The sequence below is a fragment of the Melospiza melodia genome, chromosome 27 (assembly GCF_035770615.1).
Source record: "Melospiza melodia melodia isolate bMelMel2 chromosome 27, bMelMel2.pri, whole genome shotgun sequence".
In the NCBI taxonomy this organism is placed as follows: domain Eukaryota; kingdom Metazoa; phylum Chordata; class Aves; order Passeriformes; family Passerellidae; genus Melospiza; species Melospiza melodia.
The window spans coordinates 10,018,932-10,036,537 of NC_086220.1; the positions used below are offsets into that span (position 1 = coordinate 10,018,932).

Sequence of the window (17,606 nt, forward strand, 5' to 3'; positions counted from 1 at the left end):
CCAGGGGGACACAGGGACACGGGGACAGGGGGACAGGGGTCACGGGGTCCATGGGGGCGGGGCGGGACGGGGTCCCTGGGGACACAGGGACATGGGGACACACAGGGATAGGGGGACACGAGGACAGGGGTCCCTGGGGACACGGGGACAGAGGGACAGAGGGACAGGGGTCGGCGCCCCTCAGCCCGGCCCCCTCGGGACCCCCCCGTGCCACGTGGGCGCGGCCAATGGGCGCGCCGGGGGCGGGGCTCTGCCGGGCACGCCCACTCCTGTGAGCGGTCAGCCAATGAGAGACAGGGGGCGGGACAAGCCGGGGAGGGGGCGGGGCCAGAGCTCCGAGTAACAGATGCGGGCGGGGGGGGGCACGTGGAGCGCGGGGGGGACGCGGGACCACCGGGACCGAGCGGACAGGGGGGACAGAAACACGGACACGGGGACAGCCACACGGACACGGGGACAGCCACGCGGACACGGGGACTGACCGACGGACAGCACTGCCAGCTCCCGGCGGGAACGGCGGACAGCCAGCCCTGGGCGGGACAGACACACGGACGGGCGAGGGACAGCCAGATCTGGGAGGGGACAGGGGACAGACAGTCCCGGAGCGACCGACGGACAGGGGACAGCAAGCTCCGAGGGGTGCAGGGGACAGCGGGATAGTTAGCCCCGGAGGGGACAGACAGACAGACGGACGGACAGGGGACAGGCAGTCCCGGGAAGGGACAGGAGGACAGCGGAGAGCAGCCGGGGTCTCGGACAGGCACCGGGGGGACACGGGAACAGAGAGCCCAGCGCAGGGACAGACGGACAAGGTGACCAGGGGGACGCACACCCAGCGCCCCGGGAGCGGCTCCTCCGCCCGGCCGCGCACCGGGAGCCCCGGCGGCCGCTCCGCCGCCCTCCCCGGCCGGGGATGCAGCCCGGAGCCGCGGGCGGGCGGCGATCGGGGCTCCGGGACACGGCCCGGCACCCACCGGGGGCCGCGACCCCCCGAAGGTAACGGAGCCGGGAGGGAGCGGGGCTGCGGCGGCTGCGGGAGGGTTTGTCCCGGGTTTGTTCCCCAGGGAGCTGCGGACGCCAGTCCCGCCGCAGGGACGTGTGGAGCCACTTGTGGCGGCACGGCTGGAGGCGGCAGGACGGTGACGACGCCGCCTCTCCCTTTCTGCAGGGATTTGAAGCTGGGTCAAGCCATGGAAGTGTCACTGTGGCGGCTCGGGGGCCCGGAGCAGTGAGCGGCCGGGACACCGGGACACCGGGCTGGGCTCTGCACACCGGGACGGCCCCGAGAAACCAGCACAGCCCTGGGCACAAAGCGGGGACTGTCACGGCCTGAAGGACACAGGACAGTGCCCGGGGCCAGGAGCCGTCCCACTGCCCACCCGGGGCTGGCAACTCCGTCCCGAGCGGACTCTGGCACCCACGAGAGCCCGATGAGGAGCTGGGGCTGCGTGTGAACCTATGCAGACCAGGAAGAAATACATTTTCCTGGCTTTCCTGGCCTCTTGGCTCCTGCTTTTCCTCTTCGGAGGGGATCAGCTGCGTCGTTTCGCTTTGTTTTCTGTGAGGAAAGCGGAGTCCCCAAGGAGCTGGCCCCGCTGGACAGATCGGTCCCTCCTCAGGAGCTTTGCAGAGCCCGAGGAGCTGCAGAGGGATGGGGACCCTGCCCTGCCGTCCCCCCGGGCGAGGCGGGCGGCCTGGCTGAGCGCCCACAGGAGCAGCAGGTGCCGCATGGAAAGCTGCTTCGACCTCTCCAGGTGCGAGAGGAACGGCTTCAAGGTGTTCACCTACCCCCAGGAGCGGGGCCAGCCTGTCTCGGAGACCTACAGCAAGATCCTCAGCTCCATCGAGCGCTCGCGGTACCACACGGCCCGGCCCGAGGAAGCGTGCCTCTTCATCCTCAGCGCCGACACGCTGGACCGCGACCGCCTCTCGGAGCACTACGTGCGCGACCTGGAGGGCAAAATCCACGGCTCCCCGCTCTGGAACGGCGGCCGCAACCACCTCATCTTCAACCTCTACGCGGGCACCTGGCCCGGCTACGGCGGCGAGCTGGGCTTCGACCCCGGGCACGCCATCCTGGCCAGGGCCAGCTCCGACAGCCGCACCTTCCGGCCCGGCTTCGACGTCTCCATCCCGCTGATCCCCCGGGAGCACCCGCAGCGCGGCGGGCACCGCGGCCGGCTGGCAGGGGTGCCCCCCAAGAGGAGATTCCTGCTGGCGTTCAAGGGCAAGCGGTACCTGACGGGCATCGGCTCCGGCACGCGCAACGCGCTGCACCACATCCACAACGGGAAGGACATCATCTCCCTGACCACCTGCAAGCACGGCAAGGACTGGCACAGGCACAAGGACACGCGCTGTGACAAGGACAACGCGGACTATGAGAGGTGAGGCAGAGATGGGGGCGATGGGACACCCCACAAGTGTCCCCTCAAATGCCTCTCTGTGGGGTGCAGCTGTGCAGGAGGGCCAGGGGATGATAGCACACCCCACAAATGTCCCCCCAAATGCCTCTGTGTGGTGCAATTGTGCAGGAGGGTCTGGGGCCATGAGACACCCCACAAGTGTCCCCCCAAATGCCTCTCTGTGCGGTGCAGCTGTGGTGAGAGGGAAGTTTTGGGTTCTCCTGAGAGAAATTCACTGAGGATTTCACGGCAGGGTGGGGAGCGAGGCGCTGACTGCTCAGGGCTTTCCTGCTCTCTGTTAAAGTTGGAGTAATCTGGCCAGAGCAGCTCTTATCTGCCGTCGTGCCACCGCCTCCAATACGATTTCCCTTTCTCCCAACGCTGATGAATGACGCTTTTCTTCTCCCCCCTCCCGCTCTCCCCCAACACAAACGTTTCTCTTGGAGATGAGCCCGAAACATCCCCCCCTCACTGGCTCCACTGGAAATCCCACAAAACTGGCGGGGCTGTGGGCGTCCCAGTGTGGGCAGCCCCGAGTTTAATTGGTGCTGGTGGTGCCTGGGGGTCCCCCTGCGTCCCCCATCCCAAATGGACACGGTGGCAGCAGTGTGGGACGGATGCAGTGGTGGAAAAATCGGGGGTACAAAGTTCTGTGAGTTTGGGGGGTTCCATTCTGCAGGGACACATGCCAGCTCCTCACCTCCCCGTCCAACTCCTTGGGACCCATCAGCAGCTGCTGAATCCAGGGCTGGTAAACACAGAGCCCACCCCACAGACAATGGGCAGGTGCCCGTCCCACTGCCTGGGGACATCCCCCAGGCCCCGGGCTGGAGAGCAGATGGGGAGAGGCCACGTTGGGCATCATCCTCAAAGCGTCTTAGGAGGTGCTGGGAGGTAAAAGTGGAGCTGGGGTGCTGGCACTGGGATTACCGGGGCTTTGGGACGGGCCAGGCACCACACGGCCCTGTCTGGAGGTGCCCCCAGCCCAGCAGGGTCAGCCCCTGCAGCAAAGTCCCCTTGGGATGGGGCACCTCGGGGCAGTGGGGCTGGCAGGGCAGGGGGCTCAGGGCCAGCCCCACGCTGTGCCGAGGGGCAGCGGGGTGAGGATTCCCCACGTCCACCCGCCCACGCAGGTAATCCCCTGATGCTGTTTGCAAACACAGGGGGATTTACACCTCTCCCGGCGCGGCTTTGGCCGGGGATCCGTGGGGAGCACGTGGAGCGGGCAGCGTGCTGTGTGTGACCCCGAGCCTGGCCTGCCCTGCTCCTCCCTGCGGGCACAAAACCGCGGGCACGGCCACCGGGGCCGGCTCTGCGGGGGGACCGCGGCCCTGCTGCCCGGGGAGGGGCTCCCGTAGCCGGGCAGGGGACACGGCGGGACCCGGCGGCCCCGTTCACCCGCTGTGTCCGGTGCTGGAGGCGCTCGGGGAGCGGAGGAAGGCTCTGCTGGCGGTTCCATCATCCTCCTCACACCCGAGGGGCCGCTCCGAACAATCCGGTTCTGTTCTGGGATTAAGGGCGATTGTGGCCTCGCTACCCCGTGCCCGGAGCGCTCGGCGGAGCACACAGCGGCTGTGCGGTACCGGTGGCACCGTGCTCGGAGCACACAGCGGGGCTGGGAGCCGCCGGTACCAGTGGCACCGCGCCCGGCCGGAGCGGCTCTCGGAACCCCCGGTACCGGTGGCACCGTGCCCGGCCGGAGCGGCTCTCGGTACCGGAGGCACCGTGCCCGGCCGGAGCGGCTCTCGGAACCCCCGGTACCGGAGGCACCGTGCCCGGCCGGAGCGGCTCCCGGGGCCGGGCGGAGGGACTCGGCGGGGCCCGTCCCGGCTGCTGACAAAACAAGGAAGCCCTGCCGGCATTGCCCGGAAAGCGCAGCGCGTCAGGAGCCAGCGTTTCCATCGGGAGCGCTCGGCCCCGCAGCCCGGCCGGCGCCAGGGCCCCACCGCACCGGGACACCCCCGGGCCGGGTCCCGCTGCCCACCGGGGGTCACGGCAGGCTCTGGGGCACCCGGGAGAGGTGACAGCCGGCTCTGGCCCCTGTCGCTGCTGTGGTTCCGTGGGGGTTGGAGCCGCCGTCACCCCTCCGGCTGCCCGGCCCGGGGTTTGGGTGTTATCGGGTCAGGGATTTTGGCATCTTTGGAGACACCGGGAGGTTCATCCAGAGGCGGGATTTATTGTGAAACTCTGTGCCTTGGCATCGGGGCCGGTTTCCCACACTCCGGAGCGCTGGGACGTGCCAGGGTGCTCCAGCACCCACGTGGGTGACACAGCCTCGGCTCCCAGCCTGGCACCAGCACCAGGGACACCCGAACACCCTTCCTGCCGGGACCGGCGCATTGCAAGGCTCTTTTTGCCTCCCGCCCCCCGGTCTGGCCCGTGCGGGTCCCCCCCAGCCCGGCGGCAGCGCTGCCCCTCCCCGCGGGCAGGAACAGACGGGGTCTGTCCCGACCTAAAGTCAATATTGGATTTTCCGGCGCGGCCGCAGGGACCCGGCGGGGCCGAGCCGCTCCCAGCACGGCACAGAAGGGGCTTTGAGAGCCCCAGGGGCGAGCCCGGCACCCCCTGCCCCTCCCTGAACGCTGCCAGGGCAGGCAGGGCCGGTCCTGCCCAGCGAGTCTGGGCACGGCTCAGGAGTCGCTGCAGTTTCGGGCTCGGGGGCTCGGGTGGTGGCTTTGTGTGGGTTGTCATTGCTGGAGGATGGGAAGGGCCGGTTCGTGCCTTCAAAGGGCACTGGGGTCCCTTCCTGACCCCTCAGGTCCATCCCTTCAGAACCCAGGAGATCTCTGCTCCCACAAACCCAGGGATGTTCAGAGCCAAAATCGGCCCGAACCGCTCCCAACCCTGCCCTGGCTCGGCTCCGCACCTGGCGGGTGCCAGCAGCACCTCCGGGGCGCCCCCAGGAGGGGAGGGGGCCGCGCCTGACCCCTGCCCATCTCCCACTCCAGGTTTGATTACCAGGAGCTGCTGCACAACTCCACCTTCTGCATCGTGCCCCGGGGCAGGCGCCTGGGCTCCTTCCGCTTCCTGGAGGCTCTGCAGGTACAGGGAGGGCAGGGGGGCAGGGGGGCCCCTCGCCGGGCTCCGGGGGCTCTGTCCCAGCCTGCGGGGTCCCTCCACAGGCCGCCTGCATCCCGGTGCTGCTGAGCGATGGCTGGGAGCTGCCCTTCGCCGAGGCCATCGACTGGGGCAAGGCTGCTGTGGTGGGCAGCGAGAGGCTCCTGCTGCAGGTACGGGGCCCAGATCCCGCCCCACCCCGGCGCCGGAGCCCAATCCCAGTGCCAGCGTGGGTGGAGCCCCCGGACAAGGCTGGGGATGAGACCCCAACCTCCTGTGGGCAGTGCAGGAGGGTCTGGCCCAGCCTGGAATGGGGGTCCCACATCAGCTACACTGTGGGCAGTGCAGGAGGGTCTGCCCAGCCTGGGATGGGGGTCCCACATCAGCTGCACTGTGGGCAGTGCAGGAGGGTCTGGCCCAGCCTGGAATGGGGGTCCCAGCCCAGTGCAGTCCCGGGGCTCCGTTCATCTGGGGGGAAGGTGGGAAGGATCCTGCTGGGCACAAACCTTTGGGAATCCTGGGCCTGATCCTGCTCCAGGGAGGGGAGATGCGGCCCTCTCTCTGTGCTGACACCACATCCACGGGCAGGGGCTGTCCCTGGCATGGTTGTCATGGCTGGGGGCACAGAGGTGAGCGGCCCAGCCTCAGGGGGCACGCTGAGGTGCGGACCCCTCTGTCCCCCGGCACAGATCCCCTCTGCCGTGCGCTGCATCCGCCCCGAGCGTGTGCTGGCCTTCCAGCAGCAGACGCAGTTCCTGTGGGACGCCTACTTCTCCTCGGTGGACAAGATCGTGCACACCACGCTGGAGGTGAGCGCCCCCCGCCCCCCGAGCCCCCTCCCCGCTCACGGCCGCGGCTCTGGGGCATCACTGGCGCCTCCGGCAGATCATCCGGGACCGGCTGGACCCGGCCCGCTCCCGCTCCCGCCGCCTCTGGAACGCGCTGCCCGGGGGGCTCCTGGTGCTGCCCGAGTTCTCCACGCACCTCGGGGATTTTCCCTTCTACTACCTGCAGCACGGTAGGGCCCTGCCCGCCCCGCCTGAGCGCCGCCGACTCGGGCCGTGCCCAGCACCTCTCCTGTCCCCTGCCCACCCTTTTTCAGGCTACAGCCCCTCCAAGAAGTTCACGGCTTTCATCCGGGCGGTCTCGCAGGCAGGCTCGCTGTCCCAGCCCCTCCTCAGGCTCATCCAAGCCGTGTCTGGATCCCAGTACTGCGCCCAGGTGGGAGGAGCAGAGTCCCAGGGATGCAGGGGATGGTGGGGCTGGGTCCTGCGGGGACCAGGAGAGGCGATGGGTGGGTTTAGGGGTGGAGGGGGTGCCTGGTGGTGTCACCTTTGGGTGGGCAGAGCTGTCTCCCAAGCCCTTTGCACCACCCGGGGGTTTATCCTGGTCCAAGCCGCCCCGAGACCGTTCTGGGGTGGTCTGGGCTGGAGGAGGGAACCCCACCCAACCCCTCCGGCCACGCCTGTCCTGCCCTTTGCAGATCGTGGTCCTATGGAGCTGCGAGAAGCCGCCGCCCCCGAGAGGGCAATGGCCCCAGAGCAGCGTGCCCATGACCATCATCCAGGGCAGGAGGAAGGTGAGGGCACAGGGACACGGGCAGGGATCTGGGACACGGGCAGAGGGCCAGAACAGCCACCCCAGGGCATCGATCCGCCCTTCCTTCCTCTCCCCACAGCTCAGCGACCGCTTCTTCCCGTTCGAGGCCATCCAGACGGACGCGGTGCTGAGCCTGGACGAGGACACCAGCCTGTCCACCAGCGAGGTGAGGCCGCGGCCCAGCTCCTTGTGGCTGTCCCCGTGTCCCCGCGTCCTGCCGGGGCGGCGTGGTGCCCTGCGGTGGTGGCACCGCCCGGGGTGACACCGATCCCGTGCCGCTGCCGTGCCAGGTGGATTTTGCCTTCTCGGTGTGGCTCAGCTTCCCCGAGCGCATCGTGGGCTTCCCCACGCGGAGCCACTTCTGGGACGCCGAGCGGGGCCGCTGGGGCTGCACGTCCCGCTGGACCAACGAGGTGTCCATGGTGCTCGGCGCCGCCGCCTTCTACCACCGGTACCGGCCCGGGACGGGGCTGGGGGGCTCGGGAGGGTCTCACCCACCCCCCGGCCCTCACCCCGCTCTCCCCACAGGTACTACCACAGCCTCTTCACCGAGCACCTGCCCGCGGGGCTGCGGGAGCTGCCGGCCTGCCAGGACGTGCTGCTGAACGCGCTGGTGGCCGCTGTCACCAAGCTGCCGCCCATCAAGGTGACACAGAGCAAGCAGCACAAGGAGGGGGCGGCCCGGCAGGCGGGGTGCGGCGATGATGGGGCTGCGGGGACCCCCCCGGGCCCGCCCCCCGCTCCGGCCGGGGCACGGGGCACGGAGGGCGGCCGGCGGCTCCGGCAGCGCTGGGACTGCCTGAACCAGCTGGCCAACTGGTTCGGCTACATGCCCCTGGTGTCCTCCCGGCTGCGCCTGGACCCCGTCCTCTTCAAGGACCAGGTGTCGGTGCTGCGCAAGAAATACCCGAGCCTGGAGAGGCCGTGAGGGTCGGGCCGGGCCGGGGGGCGCCGTTCCCGGTGCGCGGGGCCCTGCGGGGGCAGGATCGCCGCTGATGCTGACGGGGTTTTACTCGTTATTGGCTTTCACCAGTGCAATAAAGGAGGGCGAGAGGTAGGGTCAGATGGTGGAATGCAGGAAAGGCTGTGGGGTTTGGGGGGCACCAGGTTTTGGGCGCTCCAGCCCTTCTGGCATCGCACCCTGGGAACAACCCGGGCAGCCCTGCGGGGAGGGAGAGTCCTTCGCCTTCCCGAGAGCAAACAGAGGAGCGATAAGAGCCGTGTGGGACCTCCCTGCCTGGCCCCAGCTGCGTCCCCCGCAGGCCCTGGGCAGCGCAGCACCCCCCATTGCCCAGCAGCACTCCCCACAGAGGGGAAAAGGGTGTTCCAGCTGGCTTTCCTCCCAGCTGCGCAGAAACACGGAACGCTGGGCGCCTCCAGCAGCCGCTCTGGGTGTGTCCTTGGCCGCTGCAGATAGCGGAGATAAAGCCGGAGCCAGCACGCCCCCGCACACACAGCCCCGTGCGCTCCGCTTTATTTGCCGCGCATGGAAGGTGCCGGGGGTCAGTCGCGGGGGGGCTGGCACTCCCGGCAGTCCCGCATCTCCTCGGAGTAGCTCTCCACCTGGATGGTGGTGCTGTGGAAGCGGAAGGCGCCCTGCAGCCGCGAGCTCGCCTCCTCCAGCACCTCCTGCGCGCTGGCGGCCGCGTCTGAGCGGGGGGAGAGGTGGGGATGTGCGGGTGCGGGGAGCCCCGGCCCTCCCTGCCCGTTGTCACCCTCACTGAGGGCGATGTGCACCCCTGCCCCCAATGTGACACTCCCTGGTGGCTCTGGCACCCCTGTCCCCGTGTTGTGACCCTCCCTGATGCCCCGTCCGTCCCCCCCTCCATGGCACTCACTGATGGCGATGTGCACAGCAGCAGCTGTGGCAGCCCTGTCCCCACCCTGTGACACTCCCTGGTGGCCCTGTCCCCCCTGTCCCGGTGCTGTGGCACTCACTGATGGCTCTGTCCCCCCCATGGCACTCACTGATGGTGATGTGCACCGAGAGCAGCAGCTCTGTCCCCTGTGCTGTGACACTCCCTGATGCCCTGTCCCCCCTGTCCCCTGTGCCATGGCACTCACTAATGGCGATGTGCACAGACAGCAGCGGCTGTGGCAGCCCTGTCCCTGTGCTGTGACACCCCCTGTCCCCCCTGTCCCTCCTGTGGCACTCCCTGATGGCCCTGTCCCCATGTTGTGGCACTCCCTGGTGGCCCTGTCCCCGTGTTGTGGCACTCCCTGATGGCTCTGTCCCCTGTCCCCTGTGCCATGGCACTCCCTGATGGCCCTGTCCCCGTGTTGTGGTGGCACTCACTGATGGCGATGTGCACGGACAGCAGCGGCTGTGCCGCGGTCAGCGCCCAGATGTGCAGGCTGTGCACGGCCTCCACGCCCCGCACGGCCAGCAGCGTGTCCCGCACGGCGTTGAAATCCATCCCCTTGGGGGTCCCTGCGGGCAGAGCCGGGGGGCTGCAGGGACGGGGCCCGGGGCACCCCTGGGTGCCCCCGTCCCCACCCCGGGGGTCCCTACCCTCCATGAGGACCAGCAGCACGTCCCGCAGGATGGTCAGCGTCGTGCCCAGCACCAGCGCCGAGAACAGGAAGGTGCAGATGGGATCCACGTACTTGTACTCGGGCTGGGGAGGGGGGACAGGGGTGAGACCCCCGGGGCACCATCACTGCACCCCAAACCCCCATCGGGACCGGTGGGGCAGGCACAGGGTCCTGGTTGTACCACCCTGTGCCTGGCCTGGAGCTGCTGTCCCCGTGTCCCCAGACCCCGTTTGCCCCCATCATCCTCTGTGCCTCCAGCACCCCTTTTGCCCCCAGACCCCCTTTTCCCCCAGCACCCCCTTTGCCCCAGTCATCCCCTTTGCCCCCAGACCCTGTTTTCCCCCAGCCCCCCGTTTACCCCCAGACCCTGTTTGCCCCCAGAACCTCGTTTGCCCCCAGACCCTGTTTGCCCCCAGACCCCCTTTGCCCCCAGCACCCCATTAGCCCCCAGCCCCCCAGACCTTGAAGAAGATGATGTAGGAGGCGATGAGCACGCCGAGGCTCTGCAGCAGGTCCCCCAGGACGTGCACGAAGGCGGCTCGGACGCTGGCGTTGGGCTGCTCGCCGCCCGCCCCGTGGCTGTGCCCGTGGCCCGTCTGGTGCAGGGCCAGCCCCATCCTGCGGGCAGGGCACCGGTGACACCCCAGGGACCCTCAGGCTCGGGTAGGGGACATTGGGGACCGTGTGGTGGCACCTACACGATGTTGACGGCCACGGCGCAGGCGGAGGTGATGAGCATGACCCCACCCTCGATGTCGTAGTCACCCGAGAGCAGGCGCTGCGCCCCCAGGTAGACCAGGACCCCCGTCACCACCCAGATGGAGAGCACGGAGAGCAGAGCCCCCAGGATCTCTGCGGAGAGACCCCCAAAGGCTGCCACACTGCCGTGCCACCCCCAGCACCATCCCTGGCCATGCTGGGCACAGTGTGGGCACCCAGCACAGTCCCTGGGGTGCTCCTTGCACAGGGCTGGCAGCGCCTCTGCCCTGCCTTGTTCACAGTGCTAGGACTTTGCCAGGGCTCCCCCGGCCCCTCAGAGCACCCCAGCGCCCCTGTTCCACACGGGGAGGGCACCTTGGGGTGCTCCAGTGTCACCCTGGGGCGGTGCCACCGCGTTACCTGCCCGGTGCCAGCCGAAGTTCATGGTTTTGGTGGGGGGCCGTGAGGACACCCAGAGGGCAAAGAGGCTGATCATGATGCTGGCAAAGTCCGTCAGCAGGTGGGCAGCGTCCGTCAGGATGGCCAGGCTGTGTGCCAGGTACCCGCCTGCGGACAGGGGACATTGGGGGGACACTGGGGGGACACGGCCAGGCTGTGTGCCAGGTACCCGCCTGCAGGGACATTGGGGGACACTGGGGGACACGGCAGGGTCCTGCCCCAAGCTGGCACAGCTCAGCTCACCCCGAGCCACAGGCGGGTCCCACTGGGTGTCCTGACCCACACAAAGCCAGCAGGGCGCTGTGGCTGCTCCCTCAGGCGGGAACCGGGACAAGAGGGGCTCTGGGGTGACCCCCGGGTACCCCACGGAGCCGGCCCCCGCACTCACCCACGGCCTCCCCCAGCATGAAGAAGAGGCAGATGCCAGCCGCCAGGTAGAGCTTCCTCCGTGCCCGCTGCTGCTGCCCGGGGTGGGCGCCGCGCCCCCGCGAGTGGCAGTGCTGCCCACGCCGCGTGCCCAGCTCCAGCGCGGGCTCCCGTCCGTGCTCCGCGCTCTGTCCGTCCTTCCCCACGCAGCGCCTGCGGCCAAGCCTGGGGCTGGGGGGCTTCGGGCGCACCCCGAGCGCTGCCCCCAGCCCGGCCCCCCTCCAGACCCCGCTCGGGACCGCAGAGCAGAGTGGGCACAGCCCCCCCGGCACCCCGGGCACCCCCGTACCCGCCGCCGCTGCCCTCGCTCAGCAGGCGCCGCTTCTCATCGCCGCCCGCCATCCTCCTCCTCCTCCTCCTCCTGCTCCTGCTGCTCCCGCTGCGGCCGGGGCTCGGCGCGGTGACCCCGGCGCTGGTGGCAGCCGGTGGCCTTGGCTCGTGTGAAGAGCCGGGATTCGTGTGCAAATCCCGGCTGGAGGAGGGACGGCCAGGCCGGCTGCAAAGCGCCCGCGGGGCCTGCGCCGGGCTGGGCCCCTCTCCGGCCAGCCGGGGGCTGCGCTGCTGCTGGGGGGGGATTGAGGTGGGACCCCCCCTCTGAGTGTCCCCAGGGGCTGCACAGAGCCGGGCTGGGGGCAAGGGGCGTGGAACGGGCCCGTGTCCCCTCCGAGGCACACGGTGACCCCCATCTCTGCTTCGGAACCCCCCAGTTTGGATCCAGGCGTGTGATGGATCAACCTGGACCCCCCCAAAGCAGAGGCTCCTTTCCCCACCCTGGCTGAGCAGCGTTAATTACCCTGGGCTAATTGCCCTCGTGGCTCAGCTCTGAGTCCTGCCTTGGTTTCCTCTTCGAGCAGGACTCATGTTTTTGCAGGCGAAATGTATTTATGGGGTACTTTTGCATTTAGGATGTGTATTAGATTTATGGTGTATTTTTTCACCCCAGGTGCATTTCTGAGGTTAGTCAATGCATTTCACCCCAGGTGCATCTCTCAGCATCAAACCAGCAGCTCGGTGCCCACACCATACCCATTTTGGGGCCTGGCCCAGCCTGGAGCACCCTCAGCCCCCCTGTGCCACCTCTCCAGGCCCAGGACAAGGCCTGGACAGGACACTCCATCCCCAGGAGATAAATCCTGCCGGGTGCTGACCTGTCACGCCCCGGGCGGACGGCCAGGAGCAGCTGCCAGCGCTGCCAGAGGTGCTAACGAGGCTGGAAATTAAGAGCTGGACCCGAGGTGTCCCTGTGCCACACCGGACACTGGCAGCGACACTCTGATGGCACCAGCCTGGCAAAGCCAGCCCCGGTGCCCACAGCGAGCCGAGAGCGAGAGGCGAGCGAGGAAAGAACCACCCGAAGCACCACCGGTTTTCTTTACAAAATACACAAATTGCAAATGCGTGACAATTATATACAAAACAAGGGAATTACAAAACGTGAGGAATTGTCCCGTTTGCACCCGTATAGAAAAGTGTCCTGTGCTGGAGCGGGGCCGGCTCGCCAGGCTGCCGGGCCCTGCCCCGTGTGCCCCCGTCCCGAAGGCGTCGCCGGACATCCCGTGCCCGTGCCAGCGCTGCTGCGGCTACAGGGGAGCTGCCGAGGGAGAGGATGGCGTGAGGAAGGAGAGCCCGGGCCCCCAGAGCTGCCCCGTGGGTGCTGGGGAGGTGGGCTCAGCCCTTACCCATCACTGTCCTCTCGGGCGCCGTGTTCTCTTCCACCTCCTCTTCCTCCTCCCCATCAAAGTACTCCTCATCTTCCTCTGCTGCAAACAAGGGCACAGAGGTCAGCGGGAGGCACCGGGAGGAGCAGAGGGTGCCACCGGGTGAGGGGGGTCTGGGGGCTGAATTACCAGGGTCGAAGTCCAGGGCGTGCACGGCCTCGCTGAGGTGCTCCAGGCTCACCGAGAAGGCGTCCATGCTCTCGTAGCCCTGCTCGATCTTGTCCAGGCGGGCGCCCTTGGAGGCCTCCACGATCCTGGGCAGGGAGAGCACGGGTGGGTGCGGGTGTCCCTGTCCCCTCCCTGGGCTGGGGGGCGGCAGGGCAGGGGCTCAGGGCAGCCCCCGCTCCCCAAGTCCTGCCCGTGGGGCTCGGATCGAGGAGATTGCCCCGGTTTGAGCACTTACGTTTTTATGAGCTGCTTGGCATTCTGTGGAGAGAGAAGGAGGAGGAGGAAGAGAAGAGGAAGGAGGTGAGTGAGGCCACAGCAGCCCCCAGGCTGTCCCCAAGAGTGGGACCCCACACTGGGGCGGGTCTGGGGGTCTCACCATGAGGAAGGCGGCCCCGCCGGTCTCCTCGGCTGCCTGGATGGCCGTCTCCACCAGGCGGCTGGACTTCTCCAGCTGCTCCTTGTACTGGCAGATGAGGCTCTGGATGAAGGCGGTCTTGTCCGCCTGCTCGCGGCCGATGCGCTGCAGCAGCTCCGCCTTCTTCTCCTCCAGCAGCGCCGCCAGCGCGTCAAAGCGAGCGCACAGCTCCCTCTTGGCCGCCTCGCCGTTCTCCTGCGGGGACGAGGGACAAGCGATGGCACCCGCGCGTCCCTGCGGCGCCCGCAGCATCCCTGCTCCGCACCGTGCCCCGCTGAGGTTTCACCCCCGCGGTTTTTGGGGTTCCTTTCCCCCTCTCCTCACCTCGGTGCTCTGGCAGGAATCCTCCAGCTGCGAGATGATGGTCTGGATCCGGTCGTTCCCCGCCACCAGCATGGAGATGCAGTTGTTCAGCTCAGTCTGGTGAGGGACAGAGAGGAGAAGTTTTAACTCCTGCGGGGACAGGGACCTCTCCCAATGCCCAGTGCCCAGCTGGGCATTGCCCATCGCAGCTCTGCTCCCCATTTTAACTCCTTTGGGGACAGGGACCTCTCCCAGTGCCCAGCTGGGCATTGCTCATCCCAGCTCTGCTCCACATTTTAACTCCTGCGGGGACAGGGACCTTTCCCAGTGCCCAGCTGGGCATTACCCATCCCAGCTCTGCTCCCCCACATCCCCACCAACCACAGCTGCTCTGAATATTCTAAATATAGCCTGTCTCCTGGGCGAAGTCACCCGGGGGCTATAAATACCCCGTGAGCCATCCCCAGAGTTATTTGTCACTGTCCCAGCTCAGCACATGGCCCTGAGGCCCCCCCCGGGTCCCCCCCAGGGCACCTTCTGTCCCTGGAAGACGCTTTCCAGAGGGGCCACCTCGCAGTCCTTGTGGGCACCGAAGACCTTGCACATGGAGCAGGTGGGCACCTCGCAGGTGACGCAGTAGATGTTGATGCGCTCGTCCTCGTGCTCCTTGCACATGGGGTGCTCCCCCTTCTTCAGGGGCCTGCTGGAGAGGGTGGCACGGCCTCGGTGACGTCCCCGGCATGGTGACAGCCACAGCAGGGTGACAGCCACACCGGGGTGATGTCCCTATCACGGTGACATCCATGCCAGGGTGATGTCCCCCCTACAGGGACACCCCTGTCATCACGGTGACATCCACACCAGGGTGATGTCCCCACCAGGGTGACGTCCCCGTCTTGGTGACAGCCACACCAGGATGACAGTCACACCATGGTGACATCCCCATCACGGTGACATCCACACCAGGGTGATGTTGATGTCACCTGTGACGATCCCTGTCTCCCCTACAGGGACACCCCTGCCACCACAGTGTCCCCACTTCAGCCTCACCCCCACCATGGTGACACCCCTTCTGTCACCCCAAAATCAGGTCCCCAGGAAAGAGGGGACGTGGCACAATGCCACAGGTCCCCTCTGGGAGCCGCCAGCCCCTGTGTGTCCCAGTTTAGGGCGCCGTGGCAGGGGTGGCGCTGGGGACGGGGGGGCTGCGATCCAGAGGCGCTGCACCAGTGCCTAATTTTAGCCCTGTGCTGCCCGGATTTATTGTCACCATGGTGTGACCGGGGTGGGGACACCCAGACAGCCCCGGGGGCTCCCGGACGGGGGCCGCAGCCCAATGGTGCCATCCGCAGCGAGGAGGGACAGGGGGACGAGGCAGAGCTGTGACACACGGACAGCCCCGGCTCCCCCGGCCCCCCCGGCCACCTGCCACGCGCCATCGTCCCCGTCCCCATGGCTCTCACACAATATTTACAGCGGCCCAGGGGATTTGGCTGGGGCCACGCCCTGCCCCGAGAGCCTGTGACCCCTCTGTCCCCCCCAGCTCCATCCCGGTCCCCCCAAGCCATCCCCGTGCCCCTTATCAGCCCCGGTGCCTGCTGTCACAGCAGAGCCTGCCTTCCTTCCCCACACCTCTTATCTGCCCCCGAATGTTCCAGCAGGAGCACGGGGACAGCAGGACGTGCCACCACCCCCAGGGACCTGCCAGCCCCCTGGGACAGCCAGAGACACTAACTGCTGGGGGAAAATGGGCTGGAGGAGGAAGTTTTGGGCCCTGTGATTTAGTTTTGGGTCCAGGGAAGAAATTTTGGATCGGGGGAGGAAGTTTTATGTCCAGGGGTGAAGTTTTGGGTTGGGGGATGAAGTTTTGGATCCAGGGAGGAAATTTTGGGTCTAGGGAGGAAGTTTTGGGCCCTGGGAGGAAGTTTTGGGTTGGGGAAGGAAGTTTTGGGTCTGGAGAAGAAGATTTTGGTTGAGGGAGGGAGATTTGAGTTGGGAAAAGGTCCGAATCAGGGATCACCGGGCAGAAGGGCCCCCAGTGTGATCTCTTGGGGTCTCAGTGCTGCTGCTGGCACATGGCAGGGCCACCCCCGTGTCCCCACGTCCCCGGCGCCCACCTGGAGCACTCCTGCTTGTAGATGTCGATGATGTTCTCCACCAGCAGGTTCCTCTGCAGCCCGTAGACGCCGTGGCGGTCCAGCAGCACCTCGTGGCGGCACGAGGGGCACCGGAACCGGCCCCCCGAGATCAGAGTGCCCCGGCTCTGCCAGTACGGGTTGGCGGCCTGCCAGGGGGACACGAACGCGGGGAGGGTCCCTCGGTGTCCCTCGGGGTCCCTCGGGGTCCCCCAGCGTCCCCAGCCCGGCACGGGGACCCCGCTCACCTGGAACACGTCGTTGGCGCACTTGCGGCACAGGTTGTGCTGGCAGGGCAGGATCACCACGGGCTTGCTGAACATCTCCAGGCAGATGGGGCAGATGAGCTGCTTCTCCAGGCTCTCCATGGCGCTGCCATCGTGCAGCATCCCCGCTTGGAACTCCATGGGCTCGGCCGGGCTCCGCTCGCGGCGCTCTCGCTGCCGGCGCCCCCCGCCCCGCTATTTATCGGTGCCCCGGTGTCACGCGGCTGCCGCGGTGTCGGGTGTCCCGGGACAGCACCTGACACCCGGGCCGGGCCGGGAAGGGCCGGTAAACAAGACGGGCACAGCCTGTCCAGGCGGCGCTGCCCGCCCGTGCTGCGGACGTGCCCGGGCCGGAGTTGCTGCGGGGTAAACAGGGGCAGGCATGGAGCCAAAGGGACCCCAAAACATCACCCTGGGGACACACACTGGCATTGGGGTAAACAGGGGCAGGCATCGAACCAAAGGGACCCCAAAACATCGCCCTGGGGACACGGGGGACATCGGGATAAACAGGGGCAGGCATCGAACCAAAGGGACCCCAAACATCACCCTGGGGACACGGGGGACATCGGGATAAACAGGGGCAGGCATTGTCCCAAAGGGACCCCAAACATCACCCTGGGGACACGGGGCACATCGGGGTAAACAGGGCCAGGCATCGAAACAAAGGGACCCCCAAACATCACCCTGGGGACACACACTGGCATTGGGGTAAACAGGGGCAGGCATCGAACCAAAGGGACCCCAAACATCACCCTGGGGACACGGGGGACATCGGGATAAACAGGGGCAGACACGGCCCCAAAGGGACCCCAAAACATCGCCCTGGGGACACACACTGGCATTGGGGTAAACGGGGGCAGGCATCGAACCAAAGGGACCCCAAACATCCCCCTGGGGACACGGGGCACATCGGGATAAACAGGGGCAGGCATCGAAACAAAGGGACCCCAAAACATCGCCCTGGGGACAAGGGGGGCACACACAGCCCCGGGGGCACCTGGACATGGTGGTGGTGGTTCCAGAAATCTGTCAGAGCTGGCCCAGCTGCGGCAGGGCGGGTTTGTACAGTTTGTCCCTTTGCCCACCCAAAACATGAACGACGTGATGTGTCAGCATCTCACCGTGGTTCCCTGAGTGCCAGAAGGGGAGAGGCAGCTCTGGGGGCACCCAGACCCACGCCTGGCACTGGCACAGGGCTGGGGGGGCTCCTCGATGAGCCCAGGCCCAGTGGGGGCCGCTCAGGCTGTGCCCCAGAGCCCTGGCACAGGGATGGCACAGCCCTGGCACAGCCAGGCCACAGCCCTGGCACAGCCCTGGCACAGCCCTGGCACGGCTGGCCTCGCTGCTGGGGCTCAAGAGCTGACCCAGAAACGGCCGTGGGGGCAAAGGGTGAGCAGAGCCCTGGCTGCCAGCAGCCC

At 67.6% G+C, this 17,606-nt stretch overlaps 3 protein-coding genes across 6 annotated transcripts; 1 reads left to right on the forward strand and 2 right to left on the reverse strand.

The window, feature by feature from the left end:
- Positions 1-418: 418 nt before the first annotated feature.
- Positions 419-8,124, forward strand: EXTL1 (exostosin like glycosyltransferase 1). 2 transcript variants are annotated; one of them, XM_063177458.1, is made up of 11 exons: positions 419-812; positions 1,169-2,387; positions 5,354-5,447; positions 5,528-5,635; positions 6,152-6,271; positions 6,348-6,480; positions 6,565-6,683; positions 6,946-7,041; positions 7,141-7,227; positions 7,352-7,512; positions 7,590-8,124. In XM_063177458.1, exons 2-11 carry the CDS (start codon positions 1,459-1,461, stop codon positions 7,987-7,989), a joined length of 2,247 nt encoding a protein of 748 aa, XP_063033528.1. In that variant the 5' UTR covers positions 419-812; positions 1,169-1,458; the 3' UTR covers positions 7,990-8,124. The 2 variants fall into 2 exon arrangements, with proteins under 2 accessions (XP_063033528.1, XP_063033529.1); XM_063177459.1 differs by lacking the exon at positions 419-812 and adding an exon at positions 953-996.
- A 385-nt stretch (positions 8,125-8,509) lies between these two features.
- SLC30A2 (solute carrier family 30 member 2) lies at positions 8,510-12,733 on the reverse strand. Its single transcript, XM_063177211.1, has 9 exons — positions 12,638-12,733; positions 11,470-11,744; positions 11,143-11,333; positions 10,716-10,862; positions 10,295-10,448; positions 10,058-10,214; positions 9,574-9,679; positions 9,358-9,492; positions 8,510-8,710 (listed from the first exon to the last, which is right to left on the reverse strand). Exons 1-9 carry the CDS (start codon positions 12,731-12,733, stop codon positions 8,565-8,567), a joined length of 1,407 nt encoding a protein of 468 aa, XP_063033281.1. The 3' UTR covers positions 8,510-8,564.
- TRIM63 (tripartite motif containing 63) lies at positions 12,547-16,360 on the reverse strand. 3 transcript variants are annotated; one of them, XM_063177495.1, is made up of 9 exons: positions 16,168-16,360; positions 15,902-16,068; positions 14,319-14,484; positions 13,806-13,901; positions 13,443-13,676; positions 13,302-13,324; positions 13,028-13,152; positions 12,860-12,940; positions 12,547-12,771 (listed from the first exon to the last, which is right to left on the reverse strand). In XM_063177495.1, exons 1-9 carry the CDS (start codon positions 16,324-16,326, stop codon positions 12,761-12,763), a joined length of 1,062 nt encoding a protein of 353 aa, XP_063033565.1. In that variant the 5' UTR covers positions 16,327-16,360; the 3' UTR covers positions 12,547-12,760. The 3 variants fall into 3 exon arrangements, with proteins under 3 accessions (XP_063033565.1, XP_063033566.1, XP_063033564.1); XM_063177496.1 differs by having other exon boundaries at positions 12,860-12,937; positions 14,319-14,487; XM_063177494.1 differs by having other exon boundaries at positions 14,319-14,487.
- Positions 16,361-17,606: the final 1,246 nt, after the last annotated feature.